Source organism: Ambystoma mexicanum, chromosome 6p, assembly GCF_040938575.1.
Source record: "Ambystoma mexicanum isolate Mex_15411 chromosome 6p, UKY_AmexF1_1, whole genome shotgun sequence".
Classification (NCBI taxonomy): Eukaryota; Metazoa; Chordata; class Amphibia; order Caudata; family Ambystomatidae; genus Ambystoma; species Ambystoma mexicanum.
The window spans coordinates 1,417,951,060-1,417,963,213 of record NC_090935.1 but is presented as its reverse complement, the minus strand read 5'-3'; the positions used below and the strand labels follow the sequence as shown (position 1 = coordinate 1,417,963,213).

At 45.2% G+C, this 12,154-nt stretch overlaps 1 protein-coding gene across 3 annotated transcripts in view; it reads right to left on the bottom strand.

Moving 5' to 3' along the window:
* COQ2 (coenzyme Q2, polyprenyltransferase) overlaps window positions 1-12,154 on the bottom strand; it is a 698,097-nt gene that overhangs the window by 406,102 nt on the left and 279,841 nt on the right. For all 3 annotated transcript variants that reach the window (XM_069626118.1, XM_069626119.1, XM_069626117.1), the window contains exon 5: window positions 1,394-1,479. In XM_069626118.1, the coding sequence (XP_069482219.1) occupies window positions 1,394-1,479 (86 nt within the window). The remainder of the gene's footprint in view (window positions 1-1,393; window positions 1,480-12,154) is intronic.

Here is a 12,154-nt window from a genome sequence, read left to right as displayed (position 1 = left end):
GAATCACAAAACTGGTGGGACCAGGTCTTTTGGGTAATAATAGAAGGGTCTTTTTGGAAAAATCTGCTCAAATTGCCTAGATCTGGATCCATGTGTATTATCCGCTTTGAATTGGGACTAACATGGCTTTATTCCCTATATATGTGGAAGCTATGCAGTTTGTATAGGAAATGCATTATGGATGTAAAACCTAATTCTGTGCTTGATGTATTAGCAAAGTACCAAAAAGCTATTATTCATAAAAATATGTCCATATGGTGGCGTAAGGTTCAAGAGTTTATGAAAGCAGCGGACATATCAGATGAGATACTTATCGAGAACCCAAATAAGGCGGAAAAAAAATTCTTGTCCTTGGATTGGATGAACACTTGATCTGAGTGCTTGAAATACAAACATCTAGACACGTATACCTCTCTAAATAAGAAACCACAAACTACAGAATACTATGTAATAAAATTTCTGGAGGCTAAGTACTGTGATCAATTTATTAGATGTAGATTAAACATCTGTCATACAAATGAAGTCTTAGCCAAATGGAAGTTAATTCTATTAGACAAAAACTTTGGCTGCTTCTGTAATAACTGAAGAACCTGAAACCTTAGTCCATCTGTTGGTGAAATGTCAAAATCTTTTACAAGATAGAATCAGGTACTTTAAGCATTTTTTTGAAGGATACTGGATGCTCACTGGAAGAACCCGAAATGCGTTGGCAAAACACTAACAAAAACACCATGAGTGGAGCCCATTAGGATGTTTATTGTTGCATTTATTGTTTACAAGCTGTCAACTTTTATGTTACTACTTTATGTTGTGTGAGAAATGGAACACAATTGAATAATATATAACTGGAACTTTGCTAAACATATGTTAATTTGTTAATGTGAATCTGATGAATTTCTTTTTGTCCTTCGTGATATTTACCGTGAGATTATACTTTTGAAAAAATCCTGATCGAGTCTAAAGACTCTCATTTTACTTGGTTATTGAACTGTTTGGACTTTTCTTAGCCCAAAATTAATCATGACTATACTACTCACGTAACTGAAGCTGGACATTGAATGAGTTAATAACTGTAACCACCACTTAGGGATTCCGTTATGCCACAGGAGTGCATGTAGGGGTCACCTGTTGGCATACAACAGGTCTTGTTCTTGTCTTACACTTCACATGTAATCAGGAAGGTTTCCAGCTAGTGCCATACCATGCAGAGAGTAGGGCAGGGCAGTAACTTTACTTTTAAGTGTGTTGACAATGGGGAGTAAATAATGTATGTGAGTTGGCTTGCTGAGATGTACGGTATATCACGGCAAGGAGCGCATGTTGACCAAGATGACAAATAGTGATAAAAGTACTGTACATAACCACAGCAACTAACAACACATGTTAAGCTTACCTAAGACAAGTTGTGGCCAGTAGGTGATCCTCTTCATCAAGGGATATGAAACAACAAGGGCCAAAGATGCTGCTCCAAGAGCAATACTGCAACAAAGCAATGAAACAAGCACACACTGTCAAGTACCAGTTAAAACACAAACGCTCACAACATTTTACATAGAAAAATTAAAAATTTTACTCCAATTCGTCCTTCTTACTAAACAGGAAACTGTTAGGCATCCAGATGTCAAGATCATCAGACTAAGACAATTCTTACTTCCCACTCCAGAATTTACTGAGGTTACCCTGCAAACTCGCCTAATCTGACAACACATCTGAATGGCACAGTTGCAGGATAACATACATCTGCGTGTGCCTGTCACAATGCATTAGGTGCTCTACAAACTAATTAATCAGACCAATAATCCAACCCAAACAGCCATTTATCAGTATTTTATACTTCAATTGTGGAGGATTGCCTCTGTGATATCAGATTTGGAATTTAATAGTTTGACTCATAATAAACCTCTGCAGTATCCTTCTCCAAAGGCAATCTTCACAATCCATGAACAATTAAAGTTCAGGACAATGATAATAACCAGGCTTTTTAACACACCAGGCTAACCAAGGCAACACCCCAGTTAATGACCAATTGGACTTCACACCGAAGGCCTGAAGTAATCAGCCCAAGATATCCACTTGGTCTAAAGCCTTGGGCACTTTGAAGGCATCATGAAGAAGGACACAGACAACAGATTCCAAATTCAAACAATCGGTTTTTATGTCAGGATGGAAAAAGGCCTAACCTGCCATATGCTAAGGTGGGGGTTCCCTACCTAAATAAGACTAAGGAGAGTCTGAGTCAAAGAGCTGAATTTAGGAATCTGTGTTCAAAACCCATGCTTGCCCTCACAACTATAACTATTAAGCGTGCAGGGATGTCAGAAACCAACAGAAAACAGTGTTGAGCTTCTTGGCTCACAGCTTCTTTTCAGCTCCCTTGCCCAAGTATAAAACAGTTCAACAAAGTATAGTCTCAAAACCCCTTTATTTAGAATTATAATTCAAAGAAGTCTCTTCAGGTCTCAGGGTGTCCTTCCCTAAGTTCCAAATCACACAAAATGACCTTGAGATTAAAGATTTCTAATACGGACTCAAGGTACCCTTCCCCAAGTTTCAAAGCACAATTCCAAAAGAAACACACAATGTCTTTATCTTCCAGAGTTTGGTTAACATTGTTTTCAAATGCACAGTTCAAATACTTTTGTAGTTTTCCCACAAGCTGAAATTGTCTAAATTATTGTGTAGTTTTCCCACAGGTTGGAATTGTCTCTGTGTATCAGGCTGCAGTGTCCTTTGTCTGCCTGCTCTTGTCACCTTTTGGTTTTAAAGCGTTGGATTCTGTTGAGCAACAAAGTCTTAGTTCAATTTGGTGTTCAATAATTAAACCTCTGGTTTAGGGTTTGTTTTCCCTTCATACAGAGTTAAATAAATGTTAATTTCAATGTACAATTTAATGTGCAGAGACCTTCGAACACATGTTTCTCATCACACACGCTCATTCCGATGCAAGATACCACCTTTTGTTTAATGGTAGACAAAGATAACTGCTTGTTTTGCTTTAATTGTATAGTTTGCTATTCAGAGACTTTCGGGAACGTGTTCCTTGCCACATGCGTCCACTCTGATATTAAGTATTCCCCTTTCTTGTATACTTATCAAGCATAAATGTTTGTTCCACTTTAATTGAACTGTTCGGAGACCTTAGAAAACGGCTTTCTTCCGCACGCGATCCCTCCGATACAATGTTTTACACAAAATGCTTAAGTTCACACATGGGCACCAGGTTTCTTAAGCCCCAGAAACTCACTGGTAGCTTAGGGTGTTTTGGCTGCAGCACGGATCACATAGCCTTCTTCCTCTAGTGTGGGGGCTCCAGCTACTGCTCCTCAGACACTCCTGGGGTGGTCCTCCACTACAGGGGAACTAGCACTTTAAATATAATGAAACGGGGCAGCCTTTCAACACGGCTCTCTTCACCTTTCTTGGTCCGCTCCAGGGACTCCTTACTCCTACGCCATGCTGAACGATCCTCTGCTGCACGCACCGGCCTACTGGCCCTTCTGCCGTCGATTTCAAGGATCCGCTACCAAGGTGATCAGTACTGCTACATGACTCTTTTCTAAAGTGGTAAAAAGGTCCTATTTAATGGCAGCCAGGGTGATCTCTGTCACTAGGTTGGGCTCCATGTATGCCCCTGCAGCCCCTTGGCAGGCTGCAGGTGTGAATGATTATTCTGTCCTGTCTGACTTCCATTAAAGGGACATGCCTGACCTTTTCTACTAGCAGGCATCTTTCTCTTCCCAGTAATAGAATGGTAAAAGAGCACAGTCTTCATTGCTCTTAGTTGCCTCCTCTTCAGCCCCAGTACTGTCAAGTGTCAATGGTGGAGAAACGAGGGGAGCTGTTTTATAATAGCCCATAAAAGTTGTATTGGTTGTCACTAGGGAAAGGGGTATACCATGTCTCGCCCAAGGGCACCCCACTTCCAGTTCCCAAGGATCCTCCACCCAGGTGATCCTTCTCGCTTCTCCGCCCCAAGGGTAGAGATCCACTAGGGATGACCTTTCCCTGGCCACCTGTGCAAAGGATCTCAGGGGTTCAGAAGTGAGAATACCCTCAGGTTTCTCACAGTATCTAATAATGACAATGCCCAGTATGCTTGCAGCGAGGAAACCAGGTACTATTTTGCTTAATTTCCCAGAGCCTCAAACACAGTCAGAGCTACATGATGCTTGCCCGATGCCCTAAAAAAATTCACATGAACGGTTACTATATACTACACAGGAAATCTCAGCTCCCAGAACCCAATAAAATACAGTCACTCCAGAATTCCCACTCTACACACTTCATGGTAACCATTATCAATTACCGTCTACCTGGTACAAACTGCTGCAGGCTGCCCTGTTTCCCACTTCCTGGCACTCTTACAGATACACAGCACCAGAGTTAATGCTGACTCAAGGATGGGACAGAGGACCTCCCCCTCAAAGTTGCACTCAATAAGAGCACACTAGAAGGGCATCTATATCGAGACATATAATGGATGGTCTAAACCACCTACCAGGCCTTCCTCTATCCTCTGGGACTAACATCTCAACTCATATGCTCACACACACTATATGCAGACCAACTATGCCACCATTCACAGTAATCCAAAGGCCCCCTCCCATGAGTCTTCAAACAACACTACAATGCACGTGTATGACCAACCTATAGACCACACTTCTAGCCTATGCATCTTCACAGCGCAGACACACTAGGCTCCCGTGTGGAGACAAAATGCCTCTGTACTCCCAAGAAACAGTCCTGCATATATAGCTCGGAACACGTTCTGTCTGCATGCATCAATACAAAGCAAAGTTATCTTGCATTTTCACTCTACTCTATCTAACGTAACGCATCCACAGAGTTTTAGATCACCCAGAGCTCCTGGAGACCATGTAAATGGCAGCAGTACAAAGTTTAAATCCCCCAGTACCGTACCATAACATGCATGGCTCTGTTTAATTCTGTGAGCTAAGGGATGCATCTGCATTTTGACTAACAGGGATGATGGGCAGAATCACATCTCTATTCAACAAATTATTATTTTTGTATTGTATTTAAGGAAGTCTTTTTTAATTTCTTACACTTATAGCTTGAGAGGAAGGAAGGAATACATTACAAGACACAGACACACCATTCATTCTCATAGGCATCACAGAAGGGTTCTGTGGTCTGGCATGTCTTGCACTGCATACAAATTGAGGTATTTCAGTACTGCTACATGACTCTTTTCTAAAGTGGTAAAAAGGTCCTATTTAATGGCAGCGAGGAAGGTCTCTGCCCATCAAACCGGCTGAAGTCAGATTGACAGCCAAGGAGGAGATTGTAGAAATCACCTCATTCTCATATATTTTTTATTACCTTGAGTTCAAGGATACAATCAGTAAGTTAAATATAGGATAGCAGTTTAGTGGGGTTCATAAGAAGGGAAGTAATTAGTGTGCTTCAGAACTGTACCTTGTCTAAAAGATACTTTTAGTAGCTCAGTAAAATCTGGGTGGCGCACAGTCAAATTCTTTCAAGTATGCTGTTGAACTAGGTTTTGCTATGGTCTGAAAGGAAGCAGTGATCTTGCTTACTGTTAAGGCAGTTTTTGTGCAACAATGTGTTGAGGGATCTACATCCACTGACCTTAATGGGGGCCTACCACACCTGAAAATAAACAGAAGCAAAATCTTTCGAAGGTAGGTATGCATGGACAGAGTGGCATGGCTTAACTCACAGGTGGTGGTAGCAAGCTGACACACAGGTACAATTAGTCCACACACCTATCCCTAGGAAATACACCCCACCGACAAACGGTAAATGTCTTAGAACTCTCCTCACCCCAATTATGGTATGTGGGCTCACAATCACAGATAGTGACCCAACATAAAATGACCAAAGGAGATGAAGAACATGGGAACTAGACAGCTGGTAAAGTAGATAAAATCCCTTAGGGCCTGAACACATCAGTACAGTGTCCTAAAGGTATACCCCACACCTGTCACCTGTGATAGGTCCTAAACCAGGTAGTCAGTACCCAAAACATACAAACAAGGGATAGGAAGAAAAAGGGAACCAGGTATTTAAACCCACAGGAAAAAAGAAATCTAAAAATCCCTGTGCACACCAATTGTGCACATTCATTCTGACACTTACGGCATGTCAGATATATTAGACGGACAAAAGGATATGTTTAAACACCGCTAAACCCGGAGGGGGTGCTATTGCGTGACGACAAAATGGCTGGAGCCTGAGAGAGCACCGGCCGGGGCTCATATATCCTTTAATTTATCCTAACCTCACAGCAGTGGTAACTCCACTGGTGATATAAGCCACAGATTGCCAGAACCGGAGCTGCAATAAACCCTGAATTGATCCTTCTGGGAGCTTTCGTGGCCGCCTGGAGACAGTGACCTGGTGTGCAGCCTCTGCTGGGAGAGTTTGCGGAGGTGCCGGACTCTCCCAGCTGCTATGGCAGGTGGCCGGAGGGGAAGGTGAATGTCACGCCCTGCCTGCACAGAGCCGACAGACCCGGACTGGGTCGGCTGCGGCCCCACAGCTGGGCGGACTTCCATCGTACACTTGGGTCCCCCAGGCACGTAGGTGAGCACCACGGAAGGTGTGGCTGGGGGATGCTGCCGTGTGTCTGTCTGTTTTGACCTCGATCCTGAAGCTGGCACTGGTGCCTCCCTGCTATGTGGGAGTCCCGACAACGGTGACCTGATCGGTGGGTCACTGGGGAACAAAGGAGACCGGAGCTTGGATAGTGCTGGAGATCCCAGCTCAACAGTAAATCCATCTCTGCAGCGTGGATCGGCGGGTGCCCCGGATGTCTATGGCCCCTTGAGGCGGGAGGCCTGTACCTCGGGGAATAGGAAGGCAGGGGCAGCCGCACCCCGGGACTTTGGGTGTATGTGCAGCAGGGTGACCCCCACGCGACTCCCACATGCAGCACTGAGCTGGATCGGCAGATTGTCTGGGTACAGGTTCGGGTACTGGGCACATCCCCCTCGCTGAAGGTACACTTTATAGTACACGTCGGGTGATACATGCAGCATTAGCCTGACAGCTCCAGAAGAATATTACCAATAATTGTTATTTTTCGATATCCTACGGGGTGCAGTGCCATGGTAATCCCCAAGAACCCATGCAAAACTAGACCAATTTGCCAGAATGGAGGCGCCTGCCCCGACCCTGCCAGTGAGTGCGGGACCCTCTCAACTGGATGTAGGGTCCTGAATAACACACTCCTGGCCCTTAAAACTAGTATAGTTCTCTAGCCACAAAGATCGATGCCTTGACATGTAAAGTAGGTATCACAGCAGTCCAGATTGACAAACTGTGGGAGCTCATGACTGAAGGGCGAATAGAATCAGCGAGGGAGAGGACAAGGTGTTGGTCTTGTAACGGGAAGTTTCCCTCTTACAAGAAACCGTTAAGAAAATTGTGGCCAAAAATGACAACCTAGAGGGGAGATCCCGACGCAATAATATGCGTATTCTTGGCATGCCGGAGGCCACCCCCATTGGAAACATGGAACAAGTGCTGGCCGAACCCCCCGTTTCCAAGATGTTTCTTGTGGAAAGAGCTCACTGCTCATTAGCGGCCAAGCCCCCGCCTGGAGCCCCTGAATGCCCTATTATTGCACAAAACTTCAATTATCGAAATATGGATGTACTACTTAAAGCAGCCAGAGAAAAGGGAGAACTGTGATGGGGAACCGCGACGATCATGTTTCCAGATTTCACCCCTCAAGTTCAAGAGCAAAGGAGAACTTCTCAATCGGCCAAGAATATCCCTTCGATGAAAAGACATCCAATATGTGATGCTGTACCCAGCCAAGCTCCGGGTGATGCACATGAACAATGAAACCTTTTTCACAGCACCCGAGGAGGCGGAGAGGTTTGCACTGGAACTAGCTAACCCCCGCCGATCCCCGCCTCACGACACATAAAGCACAATGTGCTCCTAAGTAAGCCTAAAAGGGGTGCTTCACCCATACTACGAGCCCGCGCTGGCAGAAGACAGGAAGACCATATTCTGTCAAGAAATGAGCCCAAGCCACTGCAGCCTGTCGACTGCCAGTGGCTTTCTGTTAGCACAGCTACTGCGGGTATTGCAGGTTCTAGTTGTTTCAGGTATTTGGTGGTGGTGGGGGGATTGCTGGTATGTTTAGGCGTGAGTTGGAGGGCAACAGGATGTTTAAGGGGGTTGGTTGGTGGCGCTTGTACCTGAGTTCACTTATGAAATGTGACCCAGTAGGGAGGAGCCATAATATGACCAGCAGGATGTGTTCACTCCTTATGAGCAGGCCCTCTCAGGACGTCTTGGCTCGGTCACACTGCTATGCATTGGGGCATCATGAGGTCGAAAGATGAAATATCAGTTATGACATGGAATATAAGTGGGATTACCAACAAGAAGAAGGTGAGGCTCATTGCCAATTATGCTAGGAATCACTGTGTTAATGTTCTGTGTTTACAAGAAACACACTTATCCGGATGGTCATCCTCCACCATTGCCGGATTGCGGGTATATAGGTATGGATCCTCCTTTACAACACACTTTCGAGGAGTGGCTACCTATTTACATCGCTCAATGGAATTTAAGCTTCACGATCAGGTTGGATACACCGAGGGTCGCTGCCTGCTATTAGCCAGGGATGCCCTGGGATTGAGAGTGCTCATTATTAATGTTTTTGCTCCTAATGTGGACTGCCCCAAATTCTTTCGGAAATGTTCCTCTTATTTGCATAGATACTCTCATTATGAAACAATATTGATGGGGGATCTTTAATGTTGCACTTGATATGGACAGGTCTTTAACTGCACAAGTATCCCTCCCTAAAAGCAGCACTGGCCTGGCTGGATATAGCAGACTATAATGTGCTTCACGACACATGGCGACTGTTGTATCCTACTACTATGTGGGAATACTCCTTCCACTCCGGGTTGCACAATAGTTCATCTAGAATAGATTATGTGATGGTCTCATCCAAATTGTTACAGAGGGTCGGGGAGGCCAAGATCCTTCCCCGGACCCTCTCTGATCACTCCAACGTCTGGGTCTCGCTGACAGGTCCTCCCCACCCTCCTAAACAACTGTGCTGGCGGATTTCGGGCCCAAGCACCCTATTTCGAGAAGAAAACACCCAAGACATAAATACTTTCGTCCAGGCCAATGTAGGGTCCGTCCCAGATAACGGGGTGATATGGGAGGCCTTCAAGGCATATATAAGGGCTTGTTGCATGTCGCGAGACGTAGGGGTCTCTAGGGCAATACGTACCTCTTGTCTACCCTTGAACAGGAAATCAAAGACCTAGATCGATTGCAAGGGATCACTGACTCGGCTGTGCTCCAAAACCAACTGAGGGAAAAGAGGACAGATATGTGCACATTCATGGAGAGGGAGGAGAGGTTTCTAGGGAACCCTATTGCAGCTGCTGCAAACGGGGAGGGGAACCGCCCAAGACGCACACTTGCATGGGCCATTAAGCATGAACGCCAATTAGAGGACATTACAGAGATCGAAGACCCGAGACACCAGGGTGATAAATGAGGTCTTTCGTGATTACTATGAGCAGTCATGCAGCTCTAAATCCAAACTGGGACGTGATGCCATTTCACAATATTTAGACCAGCTGGCACTGGGTTGGTTGGATTGAGGACATTGGTAGCATCTTGAATGTGCCACCCTCTGAGGAGGAAATCCAGGCAATGATCAGTCCCTCCCAGGGGGCAAGTCTCCGGGCTTGGACGGCATTACTGCAGAATAATATAAAGAATATCGTGACCTTATAGTTCCACATCTCCATAGTATATACGAGTCCTCAATCGCGACCGGGGTCCTACCAGAGTCCAGTAGAACTCCCTTGACCACGGTGCTGTTGAAACAGGGGAAGGACCCCAGTAAATGTTCTTCCTACCTCCGTTTGTCGCTAATAAATACAGAAAATAAAATGTTGGCAAAACTCCTAGCTGATCGACTGCTACCACACATGCCGGCTCTGGTCCTTTCTAACCAAGCCGGCTTCATCCCAGGTAAATCTACCCAGAACAATTTCAGATGATTATTCATGCTTAAGCATAATGTGAATTCTGAAATTCCCACAGCTATAGCTGCACTTGATGCAGAGAAAGCTTTCGACCCTATCGAATGGCCCTTTCTGTTTGAGGTACTTCGACGCTCCGGCCGGCGTATCTACAGTGGATTCGACTGCTGTATACGGCTCCGAGAGCCACAGTGTATACTAACCGGTTGCAGTTGAACTACATTTACCCAACGCGTGGCACATGTCAGGGATGCCCTCTCTCCACTATCCTGTTTGCTTTAGCTATGGAAGCGGTCGCCTGCTTTCTCAGGGAATACCATGCCCATCGTGGTGTTAAGATGCACTTGCATGTCTCCATCGTCTCTCTGTACGCTGATGACATGTTGCTATATATTAAGCACCCGCGTGGTAACTTGCAGCCATTGGTACAAGCAATCACACACTTTGGTGATCTCTCAGGCTAAGGATAAATTGGTTGAAATCAGAATTGTTACCGCTGACTCCAGGAGTGCGCCAAAATGATATAGAGGGAGCTTCAGGTGATGTCCCACAGGTGATACGATATCTGTGAATAATAGTCCCCTTGTCCCTGGCCGCGCTCTACACTGAGAATTACCTGAAAGCCCTTGAGTATCTGGCGTGTAGAGTTGAGGGGTGGATCTTTCTCCCGCTGTCTCAGGCAGCTAGGATCTCTTTGGCTAAAATTGTGCTTCTCCCTAAACTATTATACATTTTTAACAATGCCCCCCACCTGGCCACCAGCTGGATTTTGGTCCCAATTACGGACACTGATGATTCGGTTAGTGTGGGTGGGCTTGCAAACAGGCCAGAATTTTATATAGCACTTTGACCCTACCTCACGCAGAGGGAGGCTTAGAATAGCACAATTTATATCACTACTTCCTTGCTGCCCAGATTCAATACTTGTATGGTGGCGGCCCCCATCCCCTACACTACCACACATCCCATTGGAAAAGGCAATAGTGTTCCTGGATAATCTGAGGGGTCGGGTGGGAGGGCTCTAACATGGTGGGATGGACAGGGATTCAACCAGTGGAGATTACTTACAAAGTTTGGGAGCACCTGTGACAATTAGTGGACGTGGCGGTCTGCCACTTCCCTGGACTCCCTATATATGCAGTGCGGGGAGTCCCGATCACCCACAAGCGGGGGATTTACACATTAGGAGCTCTTATCGTGGAAGGGCAATTCATCACTTGGGATGCCCTGAGGGAGAGGGGAGACTGGAACACACTCACAAGGCTGTTATATTACCATCTATGAGCGGTACTTCAATCTAAATGGCCCGATTATCCACAATCGCCCATCCCCTCCCCACTGCTTCAGTATGTTGCTAAACCTACGTCCAGCAGGAAATTGGTCTGCTCTATATACAAAATCATGAGATTCCTGAAATCTCCGCTGGTACACAGCTATAGAGTCCAATGGGAGGTAGCGCTGGGTAAAGAGTTCACAGATTCTCAGTGGAAATGTATCTGTATGCAGACAAGGGGTCTCTCTCTGAATAATTGCCTACGGCTGACGCACTTTGAATTCCTACACTAGGCCCACTAGTCCCTGGCATGATTACACCGATTTCACCCAGACAGACCCTCTCTATGTAACAGATGTGCACACAGCGGTTCTGGGAGACGATAGAAGTGGCGGTGGCGGAGAAGCTCTCTACCCCAGGAGAGTATTCAGGCTGAGCTCTGGTTGTTGGCCGTGATAGAGGATGGCCCCAAATCTGAAACGAGGTTTCTTGGTATGGCATCAGTGGTAGCCAGGACACTAATCGCAAGGCACCGAGCTGCCCAGCATGGCTAAACTACATTAAAATGTGTGAACAGAGGGAAGTAGCTTATTTATTTTAAAATAATTTTATTTGGTTTGTTATAAACCTTTAAAATAAGTTTCATACTACAACAAAGAAGAAAAAGATAAGATTACATTTACAATTTACAGTCGTTAAGTTCAAAGTTCTTTGCCAATTTTAATGCTTTTTTTTATTTGTCCTTCTGTTTGTTTGCTGTAATCAGGTTCAGCCACTAAGTACTCTGCTATTAGCTCCAAGAAGAATGTCAGTGCAAAGATTAACTTGTTATTTGTATAATCAAAGCATACTTGCCACCAAT